This window comes from Ptychodera flava, chromosome 18 (genome assembly GCF_041260155.1).
Source record: "Ptychodera flava strain L36383 chromosome 18, AS_Pfla_20210202, whole genome shotgun sequence".
Classification (NCBI taxonomy): Eukaryota; Metazoa; Hemichordata; class Enteropneusta; family Ptychoderidae; genus Ptychodera; species Ptychodera flava.
The window spans coordinates 32,541,868-32,555,030 of NC_091945.1; the positions used below are offsets into that span (position 1 = coordinate 32,541,868).

The 13,163-nt window shown below is 37.5% G+C and overlaps 1 protein-coding gene across 4 annotated transcripts in view; it reads right to left on the minus strand.

The window, feature by feature from the left end:
• Positions 1–6,575: 6,575 nt before the first annotated feature.
• The window catches only part of LOC139117414 (carbonic anhydrase-related protein-like), a 43,693-nt gene continuing 37,105 nt past the window's right edge, over positions 6,576–13,163 (minus strand). For all 4 annotated transcript variants that reach the window (XM_070680514.1, XM_070680516.1, XM_070680513.1 and 1 more), the window contains 2 exons: positions 8,429–8,541; positions 6,576–7,294 (listed from right to left, as the gene is read on the minus strand). In XM_070680514.1, the coding sequence (XP_070536615.1) occupies positions 7,160–7,294; positions 8,429–8,541 (248 nt within the window). In that variant the 3' untranslated portion in view covers positions 6,576–7,159. The remainder of the gene's footprint in view (positions 7,295–8,428; positions 8,542–13,163) is intronic.

The window sequence follows — 13,163 nt, forward strand, 5'->3', positions numbered from 1 at the left end:
TCAAGAAGCTCAGGATTGAACCCAAAGATGCCCTTCATTATTGTTTTTCCTCTGTATTTCAATAAAACCGATTATATGATGACCTCCTAATGAACGGAAATGTCTTAGTGACCCCACTTTGACCTTCAAGTCAAACTTTTCAGCAAACTGCGATTAAATCTTGAATAACTTGCATTCGGGGATGGATAGCATATCTATTGATATAACATGCATCGCTCAAAGTTTAACAATTTATTACAAACCTATGCAGAGACTTAGTGCCTTGTGCTTGTTTTAGAGGTTGTAGACCTGTCCCGTCTTTGTCCAACTAACCAACAGAGAACTTGACGGCCAAAAATCGATCGATTTTATCAATGCCTGCCAAAACTAATCTTCATCAGAGATCATTAAGATTTCCAGGCGATGTCGTTGATTCCTTCAGATCCTGACATCCTAAAAGCAACCCTTCGCCTTATTCTGGTGTCTTTGTCTCGCGCCTCCACAGCGTTTTCTTTAGCGCGATTGTTTGTCAGTATTTTCCACGACAACTTCACAATGCTGTCCGTGCCTTTGTGAAGATATGTGCTGCTTAATTGCTACTCTTTCGGCTAATTAACGAGACCAAGACCATTAGCGTTACCAATGTAGGTACATTTAATTCTCAACTGTATTAATTAGACTGGCACATCCTGTTGCAATTGTAACGTGGCATTGTTTCAGCGCCAGCATTTAGTTCTACTTTGACAGTAACACATATAGTCTTTATTTGCTCTTTTCGACACGTAAATCCGTGAAAGCATGCATTGTATCTTGAAAATGTCTCAGCGCCAGAGGGACATGGACGAGTTGAATTCGCAGTATAACTGTCCAGATAGCTTTGAGTTACAGACTGGCTCTACAACAGAACATGACATGACTGAAAACTCTCTGGTACAGCACCCGATAAAAAAGTCTCACAGTTAAAGAGTACAAAGTCAGAAGTGAAAGAATGGATATTGTGATGTAGGCATAAGACCTCCACGATGAAAGCACACCATTGTATCTTGCTAACCAAAGGCCCGGCCTTGCTTTTATTTACACATCGACTGTAATCCGCAAATCCACAAAGCTGAAGTAAGTCAGACTCACCACAACAAGTACAAAGTGATCACCCATATATCCCATTGGTTGACTGCTTACACAACTTCCATGTACTTTCCCTGTCTGTTTAGAAGATGAAGGCTCATATCATCGACTGACAAAGCTTATGGTAAACCTCCAACAAGGCTGACAATCCGTCTAATCATCAAGTAATTGAGCCAATATCCTTGAAATGTCGGTAGACCAACAACGATCAGGCTAGAAACGTACTTGATAGTTTGTCTTAGTGGTAATCATTCCATCTCTGCCACATCAACATCAAACACGCACTTGTAATTGTCCACAAACAAAATACGTGTTTACATTCACCGTGGCTTTTCGAGATTCTGAAAGAACCGTAAAAGTTCACGGGAATATTCTCAACTTTAAACATTATGTTTATATCTCGAACATGCTCTTATTCCAATATAGCTCCTGCAGTGTTGTCCGAGACAATATCAATGAACTGTAAACGCTGAAGGAGATAACATTTATCATATGAATTTGTGTATGATCCATTATCCCGTGTAGCACAGATGGCGTCCTCAAAAACACTGAAGTATTTTGTATACACACGGTCATTGTTTTTACATATATCCAAGCTATGTATCTTTGCATGGCGAATTAATGGAGAAAATGAGAATTTATCAGACAATGCTGGTCACCATCATACTATACTATATTGCTGGCCATCCAATACAAATTACACGCCATGATGCTCACAGACGCTGATCACAAAGACAAATTCCAAGACGTTCGTCTGTTGTATCTTAAAATTTGCATGACTAGAACCGTCTTCAGTATTACTTCGTTCACTTGGTGAGTTGACAAACAATCAGGAACGTCAAAAATTATGTTAGTTTTTTTGCAGATTTTCTCTTTTTTGGGCATTATGGGGCACAGCACACGTCATCATACCAGGTCCTTTGCTCAGATTGCTGGCACTCAGTGTCAGGAATATGACTCTATTTTCCGAAGGATAAATATCCGTGGAGCAGGATTTAAAGTAACATAACCTCTGTAATATATTGAATGTCTCGCATGTCTGATGTCTGTATATTGCACGTTTCGAGACTGTCGTATGCATATGAGGTATGTTTGCATCCACTGTGTAAAAATTTGCCGAGATCTTCATCAATCGATAACAATTTTACTTTTGCACGAGAATATACTATCTATACATGGTTATGTTGGTCAGCAATGTTCAAGTAAACATTTCAGGTTGAAAGTAAAGGGTGGCAGTATCTGTGACACATTTGATAATATTTTTACTATTTTTGTTCGGGAAAAATAGCACATTTTCGTCGCCCTCCCTAAAATATGTTGAATAATAAAATTTTAGCTTTACAAATATTACGCATTATCTATAATTTGAAATGCTATTGTTGACAAATGAATTATACCGCTCACAAAAAACTAAGTTTGACCGTAACACGGGACATGGCATCCAACTTTGTTAACAAATTGAACAATACGCGTTTTTTTCCGACATGATTTTTGGAGTTGAACAAGAGAGCTAGCACAAGGGAAAATACAACGAAAGGTAAAGCCGATGCGGCTTTGGATGTTTGTTTATTGGGTTTCTAAAGTTCTGCAATCTCTGAATAAAGAGTCCGTCATAATGTCCGTACACGGTCGATTGAAGCTTTGGCTAGCTTAGTTTCCCCGTGGCTGGTTATCAATGCTCATAGGAAAAACAAGAGTCCATGGAAGCGAGCTGGACACTGTGTCTGGCTGGGAAGTGCAAAGTCGACACTGTAGTGACTGCGGCGAGAAGTAGCTATACAGGCGACGTAGAACTTAGTCTTGTATCTCTGCAGTTAGTGAGAGTAACATTACACTTAAATTCTAAGTGGTGTTGTGGATTGTAGAAGCCATTTGGTAAAGAACTACTTGAAAGATAGCGATCATGCTTATCTTTTATCTTAACACAGCTACCTAACCATTTACGAGTATTGCCTCTTTGTGACACAGCCTACCGCCATTATTGTGAAGATTGCCACTTTCATGAGAGGCGCAGTGTTCCGCAAATTCATCAAAAACCAGTTAATTTAAAGAACGGACACAGACCACCGAAAATGGACAAAAAATACAACTATTAATGAAATCCGCTGGCTCTGCAGAAAGAGGATCAATTATGGAACGTGTGAAAACTGCAATGTAAGTGATGGGCAGTGTGTAACCCCGACGTTGATAGCTCAGAGTGGCTGGGAAGAGGTATAGTGCTTGTCACCAAATGAACTTTTGAGAAAAGCTTAACTGTATGCGATAAAACTTATGTTAAATACGATAATTTCTTCAAAGACGAATTTGCAGATTCTTGCTAATATATCCTTGCATCAATGATTCATTCCGTGGCTGACTCCTAGTAGAAAAAAATTGGTTCGGACACTTTCGACAAATTTAACAGTGCGATAGGATAGAGTGATACATTATGCACGGATACATCCTCGACTTGAGGCAAAAAGCTGTGGACAACACTGCGTCTTCCGGGCAGGGGGAAGTACGACGAAGTTTTGCAATCGAGTCAAGATGTCTACCAAGGCGTATGCACAGAGGGCCAAAATCATCGACAGCGTAGGGTAGGAAATGTCATGGTTACCTCTGGGAGAGGAGAGTACTCCAGTCCAGTAGAGCAAGTATCAGTCTACAAAACAGGTGAGTGCAAATGGTGCAAACTCAAAACATTACAGAAATGTAGAAAAAATTAGCGTTTTGATGCCACGATGAACAAAACCAGGCAAACCCGTGTCCCAGACACCCTGTATATTATGAGTTGTCGTTATTGTTCATGTCGTGTAGCACTCTGCAATGTCTGTTTAATCTAATGAAACAAACACTTACATAGCATGACTACTGATTGCTAGGTGAACAAATTTACTTATTTTTTAAATCATTCTCAGTCGAATTTTAACTGCAGTAGTGTAAAATTTCCAGCGAAAACAATATGGTAATTCTAAAATGTGTTACCAATTGTACACGTGTGCAAAGTCTTCATGAATTATTTCTGTATCAAACGTAGCTGGCTTCGGTGTTCATTTGTATAGAGTGCACTGCAAGACCATCATGTAAAACCGATCAAAAATTATTGTTAAAAGGATATTGGTGGGTGAAAAACGTCATAGGAGAAGTTGGAATTCATCGAACACCTTTGCAAATTATTCCAGAATAGAATAAATCATGTGATAAATCCCTGATATATACCCATCACCAAAAACATCGCTGTGCGATTATTCAACAAGCAATGTGTTCAGTAGTGTCCCAGCTTGCTGGATCTAGTCCACGTGTGCTATAAATTTTGTTAATCAGCTCTGAAGGATGGGTGCTGGTAAGATAGTAGATGGTTGCTTACAAGATCTAAACGTTTGAACAAACTTTGGTCCACTTGTGTGTTTACATAAAATTTAACGTTTTTAGCAATATGATATGTCAGCGATGCGTGGTTACACTTGTTGAACACTGTTTTGTATGGAAATCCGGTCACGACATGCGACATGCGTCCTGCGACTTCAAAACTGCGACCTGCGTCCTGCGAGTTTGAAACATGCGACCTGCGACTTCGGCATTTAGACCTAGGTGTAACCTGCGACTTCACAACAGCGACCTGCGTCCTGCATGTTTGTCAAACTGCGACCTGCGACTTCACAACTGCGACATGCGACAACAACTCGTAACGTTTCATGGTGTTTTCACGCAAGACGCCTCCAATCTAATACTGAGGTATTAGATTGGAGGCGTCTTGCGTGAACTTTAATCCTTTGATTCTATTTGTCCCCTTTATATAGTAAACCCCAGTCAATTTTTCTCCAATTTGCAAAAATTTGGAAAAAAATTTTGGGGAAAAAAACCTGTACCAATGAGATTTGATGTCGATTTGGTCCAAAATTATCAAAAAATTACAGAAAATTTATACAATTGGTAAAATTTTGCATTAAAATTTTGGTGGGAGAAAATTACAGCGCTCAAAGGGTAAAACGTGGAAAGGAGATTTAACGTTCAACATCGATCAATAATAAGCCATTGCTTTCGCTTTAGTAAATCGTTCACCAAGTCTGGCAAAACTCAATTCATGTACACACCAGTTCACTCATTTTCATCTGGAGAGATAATTTTATGACGGAAATGTTGATAGTCCGTGTTAATGCATGGAAAATAATATGCTACGTGATAGGCATTTATATGTTCATATTATAATTTCAAATTATTTTAGATATTCTTCGTCTGCCTTACCTCGCTTCTTTCCTTATGTTATCGTCAAACCTTTTGATTTTCAGATATCTCTGGTATTTATCCTCATTTCACTGTGGTATAACCATCTAGCTGTCTGTTTTAATTCATCAGTTGTCCCCCTGTATCATAACTGCGTCAGTGTCATTGCAAACATTAGAATTTTCAGTTATTGTCGTTCATTTTTCTAACATTTCCAGTTTTGTTCCAATTCTCCAGTGATTGATCATCGGATGTTGCCATCTTTTCGTCTAATTTCATTTTTACTTTTCGTCAAAAATCGAATTGATCCAACTTTTGTTCAGTTGGAAAAATAAAAATATTTTTACTGGTTTTCTTCTGACTACATTTGTCTACACAAATAACATATGCAAAGTAAAGCAGTTAAAATAATACTGATATTGACAGAAGTACAAACATATTTGCTAACCATGAATAGCCAGTGACCGACTTTCTTTATATATAACGCGAGTTAAAACTGTAAAACAGGACATCATTAAACCCTCCTACAATCCTATTTTCAGTGTTTAAGCCTAATATGTACATACTATAATATGCACATATTATTTTTTGTGTGTATATAATATTTTAGATCATGTGGGCAGAAAAGTTCCAGAAACTAACTCTGATGTAGACGTTTAAAACCCTATTGCTATTGCATTATTTCAGATCAGTTTGCCTTTCGTAAGAAGGAAAATAAATTTGTGCTCTTCGTTTGTGGAATTCTCTACCGTCACACCTTCGTGCACTTCTATCGCTGGTTGAATTCTTTCGCTGGCCGATTTTTGCGTAGGCCAGCGGTGCGAAAATTATGCTTTGGTCGCGAGAATGCGGTAAACCGGCTGTTTTAATACAGTGCAATGGTGTCCCTCGTGTTTTTCGGGCTCGTGTTCAGAGCAATGGTGCGAACAAATCAAGAATGTGTCGCACTTTGACAAACACGCAGGACGCAGGTCGCTGTTGTGAAGTCGCAGGTTACACCTTGGTGTAAATACCGAAGTCGCAGGTCGTATGTTTCAAACTCGCAGGGCGCAGGTCACAGTTTTTGAAGTCGCAGTCGCATGTCGCATGTCGTGACCGGATTTCCACAGTTTTGACCTAATACATGAAATAATAAAAATGGACGGGAGTTCAAATCACTCGCTATCAGAACGGGAACTTATCATTAAATGTTTCATAGTTTCTATCTGTATAGAAAATCCAGCGTGTCCTGTTGGCACAAAACATTAATCTGACAAACGGTCATTAAATTTTAGGGAATGAAGACTGCCTTTATTTCACCGAGGATGAGAAAAAAATCACAAAATCTTAGAATTGCTGAAATGCAATAATATACTGCAAAAATATGCTGTAAATTGTATATTAAATTTTGTGGTGTGCCTGTACTTGATATCACCATTCCTTTCCACCAATAAATCTCTTTTATAGCTAAAAAGTAGAGCTTTGTATTTTTTCTGAACAAAGTCAAAATATTCTATTAAAGTACAACAACTGCAGCTATGGAAACAAATAAACGATAACGTAGGACATTTGTATCATTGTATTTTCACGTTTTCATCCATTAATAAAATGTGACCATAGTTTGTTCGAAGAAACGTAAAATTTCTCCTTTTATAGAATATACTAAAACAAGAATAACACTACGAAACAACAGTAATGTGCTCTTCTTTGACATAAATTGGTAAATAGTGGATATTTACTCAGTGAAAACTTGACTGCCTATCCCGTCTACAGAACCAAATTTTCTGTACTTCGACTGAACATAAAGTGATTGTATTCCATCGTTTACCACATCAGACCAAAAATGTGAAGTCAACGAACAAAATAAAACAATTTAGAGAAATGACGCTCGGATCACTCTGTCGTTGAGGGGCTGGGTCGGTCTAAAGTTGTCGGCCAAGATTCCATCTTCACCGTGTGACAGACTTTCGCCCTTGTGGTGTGTGCGCATCCTCCTGAACTCCTCCATCTGTGAAAAACCACACCAGGAACATGAAGGAAAAGAAACTAGAAGCTGTTTTGATACATTCTTAAGTATGGTCAAATAAACGATAAGATGAGGGAAATATACAGAGCCGACATTACAAGATATGTATTTACTGTTAATTTTTACATCGTCGTATTTTTATGGCAAGTTTCAGTCGCGTTGAGAAATATGGAATTGAAAGAGAGGAAACAATGTAATTATTTTGCGATATAAATTAAAGTGACAGTACCTACAATTTTCTTTTAATTTTTTTAATCAGTATAATAGAAAGAAATATATCCCCACGGTGTACTACAATCCCCGCTCTGAGGGGGGTTTATTTAGCTTATGACAAACGATGATGTCAGTTTCCTTCGATAGTTAACAGTATATTCTTTTTCAGCGATGAAATTGACGAATTGATAAGAGTCATTCATTATTAATATGAAATGAAAAACTATTTTCCTTATAAATTTTCATAGACAATTATTTTCGTGCAATGTACCGAGGTTTCACTGACTGAATGAAGACCGTAAACTGAAAGAAGTCTTCAAGAATCCATGATTTCTTCAAAAATACCGTAGTAAATAATTGATTGATTTTTCTGCTAAATTTATGCCCGTTTCAACAATACGTATTCTTCACATGCTTGGCTGACAAACCAAGAATTTAACTGGAAATCTTGCTTTTGTTGCTTGTTTGCTTTTTATTTGCTTGATACAATGGGATATATTTTATCTGGTATTAGATAACCGCAGCTGATTGACAAAATAGTAATTCTCTAGGGATACAGTCTAAGCCGGATGTTTTGCAATTTTCTCTATCAATGTAGCCTTGTTCTACTGGCAAGCCACGAATTTCATATTAAGTTATAAATGTTTGCTAGTAAGTGATACGTGGAGAAAGATGTGTCCCCGCTTTTATTACCAGTATTACTTCGACTTCATATTTCTCTTTCAGTTGTCAGGTGTTTGTTGTGTCTGTAGTTTGTCAACCGTCAGCTGTGTCGTGAATGTAAGACTTAGCGAACTATGGATGAGCAATTGAATTTATGGGTCACTTGAGGCACCGCCGAACACACAGGGTATCTTGAGCGTAATTTTACAGAAATGAAGAGAAAAATCCTGCCGTTTTTACCTGTGAATGGGATATTGTCAGTGGATACCGGAAGAGTATCCAAGTCACATTTTCACAACACGGAGGCGTTGTCAGTGAGCCCGTATAGGCCCAGAAATCCCTCAATACAGGATCTAGACGTGGAGAGAATATGAAGAGACAATGATTAATAGAAAAAATAGCCCATATTGTCAATCATGAATGACAGTTCTTAGTGATGCCGCCAATTAGAATGTGTATACATGATATGGAGTGTATCCTTCTAATTGCATATAAACGTCCTGTATTATCTCATTGATTGAAGTTATAACAAAATCCAGACATCTAGATACAACTAAGACAATGGGTTTTGAAAATGTCATCATTAATTAAAATGCGAAATCCTACAAACGTGCAAAAACTTGTTTTATTTTTGTTTATTCCATATTTGAGCACAATTGACGAAATAGGTGATCGCCATACGGTAACTATTATCATCTCTGGATTTTAAAGGACAAATAACCGTTTAAGCCGGTGACATCATCATCTGCAAAAACACCTGTTTCCATATGTTTGTGAAATCATTGTCTGTGATCCATTACTGAAATTTGAAATCGTGTACAATCAAGTCTTCAGTAGTGATCGTCTTAATGCCATCGAACAAAAACTGAAACCGGTCTGCCACTGATAATGGACTGGAATAATAATGACAAACCGTGAACAAGAAATGTTTTGTTTTGTTTTGTTTTGTTTCTTTGTGCAATTTGAAAGAAAGAATTAGATATGAAAATTATGGGGACCTTCCTATTAATGGATTAAGACAAAATAAAAATAAACACTGCGGCATAATGCTTATTGTTTGCGAAGTAAAGAAGGCCATAATCCGTACACGCACAACAACTGTAAATTTCTATAACATGGTAACATTTTCAACATGTTTATTCTGTACAGCAAGACAATTTCTTCTTTTCCCTTTAGCTTCTGTCGAATATAAAGTGTAAGTCTCGCCGTCGCAACACATTGTGTTCAACATGCACTGTTTCTGATGACGAATGTATCCCGTCGAAGACTATTATTAAGTTGCAACGTATCACAATCATACAGCCTGTATTTACCAATACAACGCCATTTCGAAATGATTTTGGTAGTTGGGACACAAAACTACATTTTACAAACAGGGCAATAATACTGACATATGCATAAAAAGAATAATGGCTAATGAAGCCTCAATGATCCATATACAGTTTCAGCACTTATTTCAAGAGAAAACATTTCCCAAAGTTTTGGAATAATATATGCGATAATGTAACTCCTCAATTCAATTTGCAACCGTCTAATTACATGCTCTCCATGGCACAGCCTCCAGTGATGGCCGACCAAAGCATTAAATGAAGTGCCTTTTGCTGTTTCTGCCGCCCGATGTCGTGACTCGGTTTGGAGCATATTACTTTCAAAGTTTTGATACAGCCACGATTTCTCAGTCGAATTTCTCAACTTTGCCCGCTTTCTCCGAGAATTTGATCTCCAGCTTCATGGAAAATGCCCTTGTTGAAATCTAGTAATTTTTGTCGATATGACATCAAATGTCTACACTAAATCCTTTGCTAATCGGTTTGTGCTATTGTGTAACTCATATGCCGCCATCCTTTGTATGGCGAGATTGACTTAGACAACTGTACCGATAAAAATGTACCCAACAATGAGCATATTTATTTTCCGTTTACTGGACAACACTCGAGCTGTAAAGACAGTCAGTCTGTTTCAATGGTCCATTGATGGCTTCCACAATTAAGAGTTTCATCTCTTGTTTGCTTGAATTACTGTTTTGACCCGTCCCTTTCAATTTAACAAACGCCGCCACCACTGAAAAGAGCGAGAGAAAACTCACAGAATGCGCCAGAGCCCTCCCCCAGTTTAGTTTGATGAAACGCAGACACCGTGCTGACAGTTGATAAATCGAAATAGACAAGCTGTTGTAATAATGACGAGTTCATTTCCAAGACAATACCCAAAAGATGGACTATTCATAACTCCGCCTGGAAACTTAGTGCAATCAAGACATCTCTATCAAGGAGCTTCAAATTCTTAGAACTTTACTTTTGTTTCTGACTTTACCGGTCTCTCAGGGTGTTACCATGGGAATTGAAGATTTGCTTTACTCAAGGGATGGTTGTTCTTAATCCTCGTCTGATGTCCACCTGTGTGATTTGTAAAGTTGACAAAGCTTTTGCCTTCTTTTGGAAGCGATTTTCTTATGCTTTGCTCGCCTACAGAATGGAAATCTGCTTATCATAACTGTCCAAGAACGACTGTGCTTTAATGGATTTCAACATGCTTGTCGAACTCTTTATCGTGAAGATGAACAGTTGCTTGAGTGTCCTGTTCCTTTTTAACTTGACAAACACTAGGGCGGCTAGTGTCAGAAGTAAAGACAATCCTTGATAAGAAATTATTTACGTGTAAAGACAACCGGTAAAACTTGATATCATGTTGCTGCAGTCCTCTACGAGTAGCAGGTTTTGAAAGAATATCCGATGAGTTTGTCGAATCGTCAAGAAAAATGACCGATGTGGTTGCAATTTGCAAGCATCATATAGAGACGTAGATGAGATACTGCATTTGGAAAGTAAATCTTTGCGTGCAAAACGGCATGATGACGATAAAAGAGAATGCCATGGAAATTATCGAGGCAATCTAACAAATCGTATCGATGGCCACGAGGCTTGCTGAAGGTTTGGTCACTTCAAGACACAATAGCATTCGGGTGATATCAAATTTAACACGAGTATCTGACATTAATACATCAGATCCATGGTCGTTTAGCTAGATTTGAACACTTCAAATCACAAGTACATCGCAGCCTGGCAGTTACAGCTCCATCTTGGCATTTCAACTCGTCACATATCCTGACAAAACTCTTGAAGTTCACAACTTAGAGTGTCATCAGCATTCAACGACACTCCATTCTCTCTATTAAAAAAATATATCTTTTTTCCCATCAGAGAGCCGTGTTTGCATTTTCTTCTCTGCTGCAATAGCAAAATATGATTTCTGAAACAGTTATAGACTCATCTCATATGGAATGCATACCTTTGAAAACAGTCAACTGGTTTCTAACTGGTTCGTCGTCTTCTATTTTAACTGATGAACGGTATTTTTTGAATATCGCACACAAATATAGCGCTTGGAACCTCAGCTTTCTGCGTAAAGTCCCGGTTCGATAGTCACGTGATTAAACGATGTCTTATGGATGAAAAGGCTCGTCTTTAAGAGTAAGACAATTATTCGGGTGTCTCTGTCTAAATCACGTGTTAAACAATACTCAAATATTTGGTGGATTCTGCGTCGTTTGCCTTTACTTCACAACATTCTGGCATACATCGACAAAAGTCCTTTCGGTTCAGTGATGTCAGCGATGAACAAGCAAAGCGAAATCGGCTTTGAGACATTTTAGTAGGTAGGGTTTACTTGATCTTATCAAAATCCCTGGCACAAACTTCAAACTTGTAACAGATTAATCTGTAATCCGTTCAGGATAAATATTACTCAGAAAGTTCCCAGTTTGGTTTGCCCTTTGTTTTGCATAATAATTCATTCGAAACGGCGTTGTTTCATATCAAAATACGGCATGTTTGACCGTAGAGGTATAAACAGCTGTAGCTTTTGACAATATTTTTGTAGTTTTTATTCTGCAAAACAAGTTATTTTTAATATTTCCCCTAAATTATTTTTTTAGTACAAAGTCTAAGCTGTGTCACTGCAATAGATTGTGTACAATCTTCAATTTTATTGTTGACGAATGAATCGTAGAACGATGAAGAATATCATAATGAGTAATCAACAATACGATTGAACATTACACACGTTGAGCAAGCGGCACTTCTTTAGGATATTTGGAGTACAACGGAAGCGAACTGTAGTTTATAATCAAATATAGTGGTTTCAACAAAAACAAAAACAAATCAAAAAAAATCAAAAAAACAGGATAATAAAAAAATCAAATCAAATCAAAAACAAAAATAGTGAAAAATATATCTTAAGTTACAGCTAACCAGATTTAATTAGTATAACATGAAAACATTTGAAAGGAAGGTATTTATCGGTACAAATTTTGACGTGGACAACTCAACTAAACAGCGAAACAAAGGTCTTCGGCAAAGGTTCAACTGAACTGGCAGTACGGAGTATGAAAGAAGCAATTGCAATATCACTTACTTTTGACAATAGTTTCATAATTTTTGCTCTAGAAAACAAGTACATGTACATCGTACTATGATTCTCCCTCGAGTAATGTTAGCCGTGGCAAAATAACGCGAATTAAAACGAACAAGTGAATTTGGACTTAAGTGCGTTTTCAGCAATAACATTGGATCATGGTAAATGTGCGGATTGACTGTTTACTAGTTATCATCTGGCGTTTCGACCTGATTTAGGGTGTAGATTAAGAAACTATATTTTAAACATAAATGGTGAAAAAACATCAAAACTTGCAGATTAAGGTAGTATACGCTTCGAGAGTGAAAGACTTTAACTTATGCTCAAACTTTCCTCAAGGCATACTTCAACCATTTTCTTTCAAAATCATGAATAAAATTCGGGGGGTCATCTGCAAATTTTGGTACTAGAGATCAAGTTACCGAAGATTTGAAATTCAAAATGGCCGCCGTCCCTGTGTTAACTCTATGGAGAAAAATAGAATTTTGGATTTTCGAAAAACAAAGACGGTAAAACGTTTTCTTACACCAAGAGCTTTAAAATGAACCCTACAAGTGGTAGA